Below are 13,976 nucleotides of genomic sequence, written 5' to 3'. Positions count from 1 at the left end.
AAAATCATGATTAGAATATTATAATAAAATATCTTATTAAAATAATACGTGAAACAAAATTTTTGACTAATAACTTATATCTATATTTGCATTTAATGTACATTTTTATATCAGATAGATGGATTGCCATCTTAGGGTATGATTCCTAATGCAGTTCTCGACATTATTTTATTTTATTTATTTATTTATTTATTATCATCATAACTTAAACATGCGGCAAAGCTACCGTGAAAACTATAGTTATACACATAAGTACCTTAGGCCTAAGATTATAAAAAAGATATACGACATAAATGCACTTAGTACTAACACAGTCGATAAGTATTATATATTTAGTAGGTTTAAAGCCAAAGTATGACATAATATATTGTTATATAAAAAAGTATAATTTTTGTAAAATAAGTAAATGTTATGTTCAAATAAAGAGAGCTTATAATATCATACGTGACCTCAATGTTGCCTGTAATAATAATAAGCTAAATTGTTTTGAAACTGGCACATTCTTACATTGCGCTGAAGTGCATTCATTTATCCATCATTATATTAGTCATGTATAAACATTCATACTTAGTATTAATCAGTTTGCCAATCAGTTCGTGGAATTTGGTTTTTTTAGATGATTTTTTACAGATCCGACTTAATAGCTCTAGATTTAGCAAAAGGAGATGGTCCAAAATTGTATGAAGCCCAGGATTAGTCATTGTACCCTGGCGTAAATAATAGAAAATGTTTTTTTAACAATTTTCGATCATACAAATCTACGAATTTACTTTAATTCTTCCGAAATAAAATAATAAATTCATTCTCTCCCATCCCAAGAAATACAACGCTAATATGGGTAATAATTTCAGACTAATGAAATGACGTTTTCAACGCAATAGTCGTTTTGACGTTTGCTGTCAAATGTCATGTTATAGTTGCCTTATGTGCGCGATCTTGATATAACTTAAAAATTTGGGTTTTAATTTTATTTATTTCTTTTTATTTAGTTACATTTATTTAATTATTTAGATGTTAACAAATGCCCTTTATTTTTTAACTTTTAATGATACGGGGTACAAGAGTGAACCTGAAATGGGCCATCTCCTTTACATCCATTCTAAATGCGTTCCGTAGATTCAGAGATTAATGTGAACATAGACAAACAAAAATTAAAAAATATAACGGTTTTTTGTGTTCGTTTATATACAGATACTAATAATATTTTTTACTCTCATAATATTATAGTATGTGTAGATAAAATATGTTTATACAAAACTAGGAAATGGTAGATTTAACATTTGCGAATGTTTATAATATAATGTCTCCTCTACACTGTCGGACATGAAGAGCGACCACAGATTGGATCCCAATCGTCAGCAGTATTCAGCTGTCCACACAATCGTTCATACGACATATTCGTATATATATAGACATAGGAGTTATAGACAGACATTGTAGTCTAGTCTATAGTCTCTTAGTTTTTATTAGCTTATCATAGTTGATGGTGTAGATAAGTCATAAGATAGAAGAAACAACACTTTTTTCATTGTACATATAATTATATGTAATATAAATTGTATTACATGGCAGTTTAGTTAAATCTTTTTAAAAAAATAATATTGTATTAAATTTAGTACCATGATTTAATTTTATACAGTAAACTTTGTAAAAAATTAAAATAAATATTTTTAACAAACCTACACTTGTTCTTAATTAAAAATATTCAAAATAAAAGGGAATCTTCTCCTTATGATGTTATTCCACATAGTAGAAAAAAAATCAATTAAAGTAAAATTTACAATTCGAAATGAAATAGATAATTTAATACCCTTGAATAATATTTTAAATTTTGCCAATTGTATCAAACACATATAATCATACTATGTCATATTATTCACAAACATAGTCTTTATCATTCTCAGACTCATTACATAAGGTATAGGTAAGGTAAGTATCGCACTCAGATTCACGAACAAAATTGTCTATAATTTTTTAAGGAAAACGAGCAATTAGGTACATATACCAAACTAGAAGTTGTTGAACGTCTTTTACATCATTCAACTACACAAAGGTATTTTTACGGAGCTCTTTAACCGAGGAAGCGATTACAATTCGATTATGAAACTTCGATTCTATAGACACTTCGTATATTCGTATTAGATCATTGATCATACAGAACTTCTACTTTGACAGAAAAGTAACGTCTAGCGCAGCAGGTTCTTATGTAATTAGTCTGAGTTGTCATTTGACAAAAAGTAAGAAATTAAGACCTTCGCCCATCTGTTTATTGGATGAAAAATGTTTTATATATAAATTTGAATGCTAAAATATAAGTTGCTAGTGGATTGCATAAAAACTTCTTGGCCAAACTATCATTAACTATAATTAATATTGGTTAATAATTGTTTGGCCTTAGACTGTTCGGATGTTATACTATCTGACACTTGTTAGAATGTAGTAAGTTTTCTTACAAGTTGTCTTTAAACATACTATAAAAATGTTATTATAAGCAAATAGTCTTCAAATAAAAGACATTGGCTTCCATTCGCTGCATAGCAATGTGATAAATACTAAATAGACAAAGCGCCTGACGCCTTTAGACATACCACATAATCGAGTGAATGAATCTGCATCATGCATGCATGATGCGGATTCATTCACTCACTCTCTCAACTCTCACATACTCTTTAGTGCATTCACTAATACACATAAAAGTGCAAGAGGACATCACATGCATCCAATCAGTCTCAACAATGCATACAATGCACACATCGATCTACAGTTATTGGGGCTAACTCACCAATCCCAAGGTTGTGCAAATTATATAATCAGCTGAGTGTCACTGATATTTATATTGGCTCTTTAGCCAAATTCCGTAAATCGGTAAATTTAGAATTAAGTAATAAGTAATCTGATTTCTGTTGTATAGTTCAAATAATTTATATATATATTGTTTTTTTAACCATTCTGTATTTTAGATTAAGTATCCTAATAGTTTAGTATAGTTGTTTTAGGTATAGAAATTAAATTGTATTAAATTAGTAAATTGTGTATTTCCGCACCAGTCATGATTTAATATTGTAAATAAATTTTAAATTTTAGTTTTAGACAGTTGCATGCGGTGTTTACCTATAAATAGATTTGCATTTTATCTTTCTGCTCCTTGCATTTATGTTTAATAATTGTATTATTTGTATGTCTGTTGGTAGACCAAATAAAGAGAAAAAAAAAAAAAAAAAAAATACAAAACAGCCGACGTCCGTTGAAACGTCGCCTATAACGCAACCGTTTAATGTGGCATGTCATTTAAAATATATAGAAAACGACGTAGTGGCGCGGCGATGCAACGTAACGTAACGCACTAATGGAGCATCTCTGTAATAAGCCTGTAATCTTTTTACCTTTGTTTCCTCTCTCATCATATTCTGCCTTTATACTACGCAGATGAGGACTCGGTTTGTGGTTTGCCTAACTAGTATCCTGTAAACCTTACAATAAAATAACCATACACATATTTTGGTATTTAGTGCATAATTTACACAGACGAGGATTCAGTTTTGTGGTTTTGTTTATACTCTATAATCTGACAAGTTCGTTGATAACACTCCCATGATATGCGGGCGACAGGGGGAAAGACTGCGCGGGTGTGAAAGCGTGCGGGGAAGTGACGTGCATCAGTCGTGGGTTTTTCATTCATCACTGCACCACCGGACCCTCGCGGAACATCGGGCGTGTTACGAACGAAGTTGCCAAGCTATAAACATATCAATTTCATTTGGTATTCGGTGCGTAGTACTGGTTGGCTAGTTCGAGCAACTCTCTGCGTAGTTGCAATGCTTGCGCGCGCAAGTGCTGTTCGCGCGTACGTATCACTTTGTACTGCTCTTCGCGTTCTTCAGTGTGTTGGTCAGCCAGCCAGCGTAGATAGAGCTCTGGGAAACATTTTACTCAGTTTTAACTCTATGGAATAACTTCACAAATGACAGCTCTTATTGAAGCGATAGAAGTTGGGTAAAATTAGACGTTGGTTCCTATCATCATTAGCAACCCATTTTCGGCTTACTGTTGAGCACGAATCTTCTCTCAGAATAGCTTTGAAAGGGGTTAAGCTAATAGTCCACCACGCTGGCCCAATGTGGATTGGCACACTTCACACACGTAGAGAATTGGTAAAATTAAAAAAATAGGCTCTAAGTCATACGGCAAGTTGATGAAAGATATCAAATCATTTCGAATCTACCATCAATCAACAATCAACCATCAATTGATTCGTATAGCTAGATCAACTTTAAAAATGTGTTACCTTCCCAAATAACGTAGCTCATTGGGGCAGCAGATAGTCAAATAACGCATGGCGCTAAGTCTTACGGCAAGTTGATGAAGGAGATCAAATAATTTGGAAGGTTGTGAATCGACCATTAACCATCAATTGATTCTTATAGCTAGATCAACTTTAAATGTCTTACCTTCCCAAATAACATAGCTCATTTGTGCATCAGATAACCGTATGACATTAGGCGCTAAGTTCTACGGCAAGTTGAAGGAGATCAAATCATTTGGAATCAACCATTAATCCACAATCAACTATCAATTGATTCTTATAGCTAGATCAACTTTTAAAATGTGTTACCTTCCCAAATAACATAGCTCATTGGTGCAACAGAGGGCCATATAACGTTAGGCGTGGGGTCATACATCGGGTTGATGTAGGCCGTCAACTCATCGGGCTGGTTGATCCACGACCATATACTCGTAGTTTGGTCATAGACGCCGCGCGTTTCCCTTTCTTGGTCGCTATCACAGAGGAATGTGCCTAGAATTGAAATATTTATAATTAAATTCAAATATATTATGGTAAACATTTATATTGCAACGTCTATAAAAAACATTTACAGTGATAAATAAAATAATAATCAAAAATATTAGTAGACTACCGAAATTCAATAGACTTTAATGTATCTACTTTGCAAATGATAAAACTTTGTTTATGTAAAAGACTTTTTATAAAGCGACGAATTTGTAACGAGGATAAAGTAAAGTCAATAATATTAGGATTGGCAAAAAAGCTCCATAAGGAAGTCGGCCATTTTCATACAAGCTGTGATCAGACCATAAAGTGCCATGGCCACAAAAAACACGTTTTATCGAAAGCTTGTAATGCTGCAAATCATATCTAATTGAACTTTTTACTTTTTTTAAGTTATTCATCTATGGCAATGAAACACAGATTAAAAAGATAGATGAATGCCTTTAGAGTGACATTTGTCTATTTGTCATAATATTGTATTTGTATAACATGTATGCGGGCATGTATCAAGGCTTAAAAGGAATAGAACCACAAGACCCCAAACAGTTTTATATTTTATTTATTCTGCTTCAAAAAAGAAATTGTTGTTTGTAATTGAATCCTCCAAAAATGAACAATTTTTTCATGCAGTTCTCAACAATGGACATTTCCAAGTTAAATGTGACCAACCACCTTTTTACACTGAACTAGCGGACGCCCGCGATTTCATCCACCCTTAGACCTCTTTAGTCCGGCGCTTTCGCAAAATCCGTTCTTAGTGGGTACCTACTAACTATAAACTACGTTCCTGCCAAATTTCAGCTTTGTACATCAAGCGGTTTTTGAGATTTCGTGATGAATTTCTCATTTATATATTAAGATGTAGTAAGTACTAAGAGATTGGAAATACTTACCAAATTGACTAGAGTAAGCATGTTCAAACAAAACAACAAGAAAACACTGTCTGTATTCAAAACTGCACGGAAACTGTTCTAGAAACTGCCGCACACAGTCCAGGAAAAGCGGGAAAGTTGGCGCTGATCTTGCCGGGGACGCCGAGTAGGGTCCCGACCTGAGTCTAGAACCGAACGGGTGACCCGCCTGAAGCCATTCCCTTTCTATTAGAGCTTGTAACCTATAAAAAAAATTCAACACTAACGGCCAGTTTCTTCATCGCAAGTAACAGTCAAAGTAACGTCATAAATCAAAAGTTACGGTCATACAGTGGAATTCATAGACGTTCTAGGGGCACCCCCAGGAGATCATTCACCCGCTGAGTGTCATTTTCTCAAACAAATAGAGTTTAAATTCGCCTAGAAGTGCCCCTGCTAAGTCTATGAATTCCACTGTTATTCACTGAATAATAAAGTCTTCTTTACTACTTACTACTTTTACTGTTACTTTAGCTTTACATGAAGAAACTGGCTGTAAGATGCAGATTACCTAGCTTTTATTATATGTATTAAGTATTTTTTATTGTAATAGTCGATGGAGGAAGGCAAAATTGATATAACACTCTCTCATTCGTCCCACGATTTGTCGATGTATGTCTTTCTAGAGTCTCGACATATGTCGTGCCGCGGTATTTTCGATGTCCTCCATTAATTTTAAATTAAATTGTAAGATTAGAAAGAAATAATAATTAAAATTGAATTTTATGTATGGCTTAAGTATGGTAATAAAGATTATTTATTATTATTATTATTAAAAATAAACGTTAGATAAATAAAAGCCTATAAAAATTGAAAATTGATTTACCCTCGTATAGTCCGACAGTCTGGATTGAGAATAATTTGAACTAACGAGCACACCAGTAGCGTGGCGTCTTCTCCGCGGGTTCCATGTAATAACACCGGCTCAGCTTTCTGTAATGTAATATAGGCAAAATACATACATAGTCCTTATCAGCCGATGGACTACTAGACATAGGCCTCTTGCATGGACCTCCAAGCACAACGATCTCGAGCCGCCAGCATCCAGCGGCTCCCTGCAACCCGTTTGATATCCTCAGTCCACCTAGTGGGGGGTCGACCATCACTGCGCTTTCCGGTGCGGGATGAAAAGAGTCTTTAATTCCATTATATATTTATGTATATAGTTTTTACACTTCCTGAACACACAGACACAACTCGACATTGTAGACGATATTTAGGTTGGTTGATTAAATAACGTTTGTTGTTGACCACAACTAACATCAAGTTGTGTATAAATTTCCACTTTTGATTGCCTCAGTTTTCATGTGCTAGTAACACATCACAGTAAAATAGTAATAGATAAAAAAATATTCATTTTGCTATCATCCGCGAAAAGCCATGCAATTGTACACACATCTCCTGAGGATGCTCCGGTTTCGGGGTGAAACGTACGTAGAGAGTATTTTGTCGGACCTGGGTGACGTTGTCGCATGGGTTCGTCGACTTTTCGCGGATGATAGCAAAATAAATATTTTTTTTATCTATTCATGATGAACTTCCGCAAAGTAACGCCTGCTTCTATGCAACATCTATGGCTGGTTTCAGAGTCACTCTGACCGGACGCTGATAGGATATATTATTCTGAAACGCTTCCTAGGAGTTCATACATTTTGTCTGTCAGCGCTGACGGTCAGCGTCTTCTCAGCGTGACTGTAAAACCAGACTTAAAAGTATTTAATATTGAGCAGTCTATATATAATAATGAGTACCTGGTGTATATGTTGAGCGACAATACACGCAGTGTGGAGCGAGTTCCTGACTGACTCCGGCCATCCGCTGGACTCCAGTTTAGACAGCCATTTGTCACTGGATATCTCACGATCCACGCACGCTGAAATAAGCATCAATTTATTATAATCTAGCAAAATCGTATAAATATACTTAAACAATACACATCACTATCTAGCCCCAAAGTAAGCATACAGAGTAGCTTGTGTTATGGGTGCTAAGATAGTTGATATTATATTATTAATATACAATTATATACTACATATAAATACTTATATAATGTATAAATACACACAGACACTGGAAAACACCCATGCTCATCACACAAATATTTTCCAGTTGTGGGAATCGAACCCACGGGCGTGGATGCAGAAAGCAGGGTCACTACCCACTACGCCACGCGGCCGTTGATTACATTCCATGATATGCGGGCGACAGGGGAAAAGACTGCGCGGGTGTATAACCATGCGTGCGGGGAAGTGACGTGCATCAGTCGTGGGTTTTTCATTCATCGCTACACGCCCCCCACCCCGCGCGGAACATCGGGAGTGTTACGAACGAAGTTGCCAAGCTATGTTAGTAGTAGTACAGCACTTTGTACTTTGTTGTCTTGTGAAGGCTGAGTACAAACTGCAATTGAAGGCCTTTGTCCAAAGGGACAATTGCGATTTCCTAGTTTCACAAGATATATCACATGGCTAGAGGTCCAAATTTCTAAGGTAGATATTTTACATATTGAACATAATAACATATATTTGAAAGATTTTTTAATTACTAAAAAAGAAATAATCCGATATTTCATCAGTCTAGCAGAATAATTATTTACTCGGGATCAAGGTTTTCATATTATCTTATTTTAACTTGCATGTCCTAGAATACTAAAAAAACATCAATTGAGTTATTATATTTAGTTTTCGTCGGCCTTACCTTCAATAAGCTTAGAGAAACTCTCCAGCAACTGTTGTTGATTATCCACTTCATCCATAGATCTATTGTATATTTTCCATTGTGAGTAGTTTGCTGGACTTTCGCTCCCTCCACCTACAAACATGTACATTATCATCATTATTATCAACCCATATTCGGCTCACTGTTGAGCTCGAGTCTCTTCTCAGAATGAGAGGGGCTAGGCCAATAGTTCACCACGCTGGCCCAATGCGGATTGGCAGACTTCACACAGGGTTCCTCACCATTTGAAACACTCAAAAAGCACACAACTGAACAGTTGGAGGTGCATGCCCTCGACCGGATTCGTACCCACACCCTCCAGAATCGAAGGCAGAGATCATATCCACTGGGCTATCACAGGTCCCCAATACCCCATGGGTACAATAATTGCTTTATTGAGTGTGTTATTTTTAATTTTAGTGTGACATGCAATTTTGATTTCGTCGATTCTGTTGAAGTATGGTAAAGTATGTTAAAGATGCATCGACAGATCGCACAAACAGGCCTTTCGTCAAATATTACGTTGATAAAGTGGCTTAATTGACGAGATTTATGCGGGTAAAAGTGCAGAACACAACTAGTTTTATATGTAATAATGAAGTAATATCTAATAACGAAGTAGGTAATAAGAAGTTAGACTTATTTACTATTAATGGACGCTCGTGACTGTTCCCGTGAAATGCTGTTGTTTACAATTCCCAATCCCTATATACAAAATTTCATCCAAAGCGGTTTAGCCGTTTTGTATTTGTAAAATTAGTATTGATCGATTCAGTTTTTCTAGGAAGTAAGGTCCGTTTTTGTATAGGTATTTACTTGCATAACTGTAAAATGACGTCAGTTATTATAAATGGAGCAAAAACAAACAAAACTCTGTGAAAAAACTTACTACTGAAGTTTACCTTTGTTCTGCTGCTGTAATATGGCGTTAGAGCTTCTCAGGTCGTATATGACGCCTTTCATGCCGGCGCTGACTACTGTGTTCAATATCGCCTCGTCCGGCCGACACCGCCGGTGTTTGGGCCCGTACAGTGGCTGACCTGCCCTCAGTAACACTGCCTGAAAATAGGGAAAAACATTTCTAAAATCAGTTTGGATTTTGTTGGACAGTTTCATTAAAATGTTTGACAGTTTCACTTGATACTCAGCGAGAAAAAAGAAGTTTATTCATTTTTAGTGTCATCCTATCTTAATTATTATTCAACTATTTGAGGTACTGAAGTAAACTCTTTCAAACAAAAAAAGAATTTTTAAAAATTGGTTGGTAAATTACGAAGTTATGAGGTAACAAACATTAAAATAAAACATATGCGTCAAATTAAGAACCAAAATTTTTAGATTAAGGTAAATGGTGCATGTATTTTAGACTAGCGGACAGCTGCGACTTCACGTGGATTTCAGTTTTTCACAAACCACTCGGGAGCCTTGGTTTTTTTTGGGATGACAAATAGCCTATGTGTTAAATAATATAAAACGCTACTTTGAAACCACTCTAAACCAAGTCATTGCCATATCTGTCAGAGAGGTCTTCTAATACTATTCATTAGTTCAAGGATATCAAGACATCAACCTTATGTAGAGAGTAGAGACTATCAAACACAACCTCAGACTAATTAGATAAAGACCTGCCTCGCAAGACAATATTTTTTGTGTCAAAGTATATGATCAACGATCTTATGCGATTATAAACACTGTCTCTAAATAATCGATGTTTCATAGGTTACAATCGTGTCCGCCGGTTAAAAACCTCAGTAAAAATATTTTGTGTAGTTAAATGGTGTAAAAAACGAACAAAAACTGCTAGTTTAGTATAAGATATGTATGAAATCTAAGCTCGTTTTCCTTAGAAAATGGCAGAAAATTTTGTTCGTGAATTTGGGTGCGATACTAGTCCTTATGTATTTAGTCTGAGAACACAACAGTCGACAGTCCTGCTTAACCTGTAACTTAATGTCAAAGTGACTAATACAAGAACTTACACCATTATTATGTCTATAAGATAGCACAGGGAACCTCCCACCCTGCCTGAACGTAGCTGCAGCTGCCAATGTTTCATCATCAATCACTTTGGGCACCATCACACCCTTGGGGTACGAAGCACACACTGTGTAATATTGGTTTACGCGGGATATCCTCCATTCCTCTGTGGCTAACACTTTGGTGAATTCACCTTCGACACTGGAAGATTAAAGAAAAGACAATCAATAAGTAAGGTTTTCATTTGAAAATGGGTAACTTGTGTCTTTTTTTCAATACTAGGTTTATTTTAACAATAAAAAATTATACAATTATTACTATATTCATATGATGTTGATACAGATGTACTCGTATGATGTAGTAACAGAATAAAAGAAAAAAGTTCTTTAAAGTTGACAAGTAGAGCATGTATTAATTTGTTAATATAAAGTAATTAATATTAATTTGTTAATAGCGCATGAACAATCACAATATTGTCGTTAAAAAATACACATATACATATTTAATGTAATAAATGTTCTTGTTATTGAGTGGTAATGTAAATTTAGAAGTATACCTGTGAAATAATCCAATAATAATACCAGCGTAAGTTTTGCATAACAGTACACACGCCTGGTGGCATTAGAGCTGCCAGGTATAGTATTATGGACTTCTATGAACATAGGTAGTAGCTTCATACACTCACTACAAGTGTATGTTCATAGAAGTAGTTTATATTCAATTTTGTACCACCATACTGCATTATTTGCAAACTATCACAAATCAAGAGGATGAAGGGTGAATACTAGATCACTCTGACTCTTTGACCTTAAGTTGAAGCCTCAATAGCTCAGTGGTAAAGGGCTCTGACTCATGACCTAGAGGTGGTGGTTCGATCCCTGCCCGCTGGACTACCGTCGTACCCACTCCTAACACAGTCTTATCAAACTAACTGAAGGGGAACAAATATTGATCATATTTAAAATATATGGCAAATATTCTTAAAAAAAAAAGTGTCATTACCTGTACAAAGTATATCCATTTTCCATAATAGGATGCATGTGTCTATAAAAAAATGGATAAAAGAGACTTGGGTCTTGTATCGTAGACAGGTTCTCCAGGGTTTGCGCCAGGAGGTTCAGTTCTGATGTGCTGCTAATGTCCAGTTGGAATATTCTGAGGTCTTTGCATTTAAGAAAGAGAGATCCGCCTCGCAAAATGCCGCCACTTACTTTTGTCTCTTTTTTCTCTATATTATCTATATTTTTGTGTAGAAGCTAGAAAAATATTCAAATTACATTTTTTAATTTGTTTTATTCATATTTCTTTTCTACTTACTATCAGTGGCTCTAACATGTGACAATGTTGTGAAAAGAAATAGACACATTTAATTTTTTCATTTAGATGGAACTGGGAAATCTTTTGACGCCATTAGATGAAATTTTGTCTATTTTAATCTTCACTTGTTGCATGTTAACACACTAATGTTTTCAGGGATTCTGTTTCTACAAAACGCTAACAATTGTAAGACTAACAAAATGTTTAGAAATGACAGATTCAATCGACAAGTTCATCATGAGACAATGTAATGTTTGTTAATATATGTTTGTAATTGTAAATTATAATACTGTATGATTTTTTTTAAAAAAAACCAACTGTTGAGTTTCTTGCTGGTTTCTCCTCATCAGAACCTGCATTCAGAACCGGTGGTAAAATCTTTACAAATAGTCAAGTGACGTATCAAAAGTGCTTGTAAACTGAGCCTACTTAAAATAAATTAATTTTGATTTAAAATGTTCCATACATTTTATGTATGACATTCACTATGAATGTCATGCACATGATATTTTTTAATTTTCGAAGCATTAGCGTTTGTAGAAAGAAAATTGATGTGCAACATGGTTACAGGCTCCCGTGAGCCAATTTTTAGTTCTGTCAGTTAGTACCTATTACTATAAAAAAACTATATTGAAAATAAAAAATGCAATGCACATTTTTATTGCTTAGAACCAGTCACATAGCAAAAGTTACACTTAACAATAAAGATACTTTAACCTAATGAATATAGGATATATTTATTATTCAATCTACTTATAATCTGTAACTAATCTATAGCCCGAATGTTGCATTAAATTCAGAAAAATCGCAGCAGCATAGTAATATTAGCAGAAATTTTCTAAGAAAAAACACAAGTAAATATAGTAGACCAAATATAGACCAAATGTAGAGTATGTATAGCACAAAAGCTAAATATTACTTTAATTTTATAACTTAATTTGTATGTATAAAATATTTTGTAGAAAAATATATTATCTTACAAAAAATAAATATGGTAGGTACAAAGCTACATTTAAAGCACAATAGCTAACTAGATAAGTGAGAATGTACTTGTAATTAATAATATTACTAATATGATTACAAAATCTATCCATCCTGTGTACAGATTAAAACTGTGACATTTTGATTGTTACATTATTTTTATGTTTTTTTCAACTCTCATGTCAATGTAGCTAGTAAGGTAATATTATGTATTATGTTATTATTAACTAGCGACTTGCCCCAGCTTTGCATGGGTGCTGTGTAGATACTAATATTATGATTTGTCTATACTACAGGATATCATTATGGAACACCCATCGCCCTGTAACTGCTGCCAATCACAATGAAATGTACAACTGCTGTGATATGGGAAATGTACAACACAATTTGTTTAATATGTTGGAACAAAGTTCCTTATCATGCATTGCGAAAGCTCTGACCAGAAAACAGCCAAACACCAAAAGGCCTCCAACCCCAACCCCTCCCCCCCCTGACTCCAAAAGACCCCCCGGCCTCGAAAGGCCCCCCCGAGGCGAAATAGCGATGACAGTGATAGCAATAGCTATAGTGAACTTCGTTCCATCCGGGTGTTTCATGACACCTCTCAAGATTTTTCTCAAGGTTTTTTCACGATGATTAAATTTCGTTAAAATCCATTTAGCCATTTACATAAGAATAAATATAAACCAAATCCAAAACTATTACAAATGTAGCTTGCTATTTGGGTGTTGCATAGTTTTTATATTTTTATTACCGGAAAGTGAATATAAAATGGTAAATAAAAATGTTAAACCCACCCATAACTCACAAACGCCTTCTTTTCTAGAGCTTAAAATAAGGTGATGTCCAGTTATGCAGACTGTCCCGTCTACGTTGTCATGGTGAGGATATTTTAATATGACTCCGTCTAGTCTATTAATAAGTATAAGCTCTATAAATTCCATTAGACCGTCCTGTATAGCAATATATTTGCTAGGCCATTAACTTTGTTAACAAATTTAAATCCAAAAAAATTAACATTCAAGTTCAACACAAGACACAAGTCACAAAACCAAAAACATCAAATCTGAAATCACTCACAAATCCAACACAATAAAAAATTGACATTGACGTTTCTTGATTTGACATTTCAATACAGATAGAAAACGACTTGACAACCGGATAATCAGCTGGGAACCACCTGTGAATCGATTCACTGCAAAAAATAAAATCCAAACTCTTATATATAATATTTAAACCATTTAAAAATTTAAAACCATTTTTACACCTGAATAAAACACGTA

At 34.5% G+C, this 13,976-nt stretch overlaps 1 protein-coding gene across 1 annotated transcript; it reads right to left on the bottom strand.

The window, feature by feature from the left end:
- Window positions 1–492: 492 nt before the first annotated feature.
- LOC112058450 (myotubularin-related protein 9) lies at window positions 493–13,776 on the bottom strand. Its single transcript, XM_024099303.2, has 10 exons — window positions 13,491–13,776; window positions 11,398–11,651; window positions 10,398–10,596; window positions 9,321–9,477; window positions 8,398–8,511; window positions 7,452–7,573; window positions 6,527–6,633; window positions 5,683–5,903; window positions 4,613–4,795; window positions 493–3,914 (listed from the first exon to the last, which is right to left on the bottom strand). Exons 1-10 carry the CDS (start codon window positions 13,635–13,637, stop codon window positions 3,754–3,756), a joined length of 1,665 nt encoding a protein of 554 aa, XP_023955071.1. The 5' UTR covers window positions 13,638–13,776; the 3' UTR covers window positions 493–3,753.
- Window positions 13,777–13,976: the final 200 nt, after the last annotated feature.

The sequence above is a fragment of the Bicyclus anynana genome, chromosome 4 (assembly GCF_947172395.1).
Source record: "Bicyclus anynana chromosome 4, ilBicAnyn1.1, whole genome shotgun sequence".
Classification (NCBI taxonomy): Eukaryota; Metazoa; Arthropoda; class Insecta; order Lepidoptera; family Nymphalidae; genus Bicyclus; species Bicyclus anynana.
The sequence above is the reverse complement of the archived record's forward strand: the minus strand, read 5'-3'. Positions and strand labels throughout refer to the sequence as shown.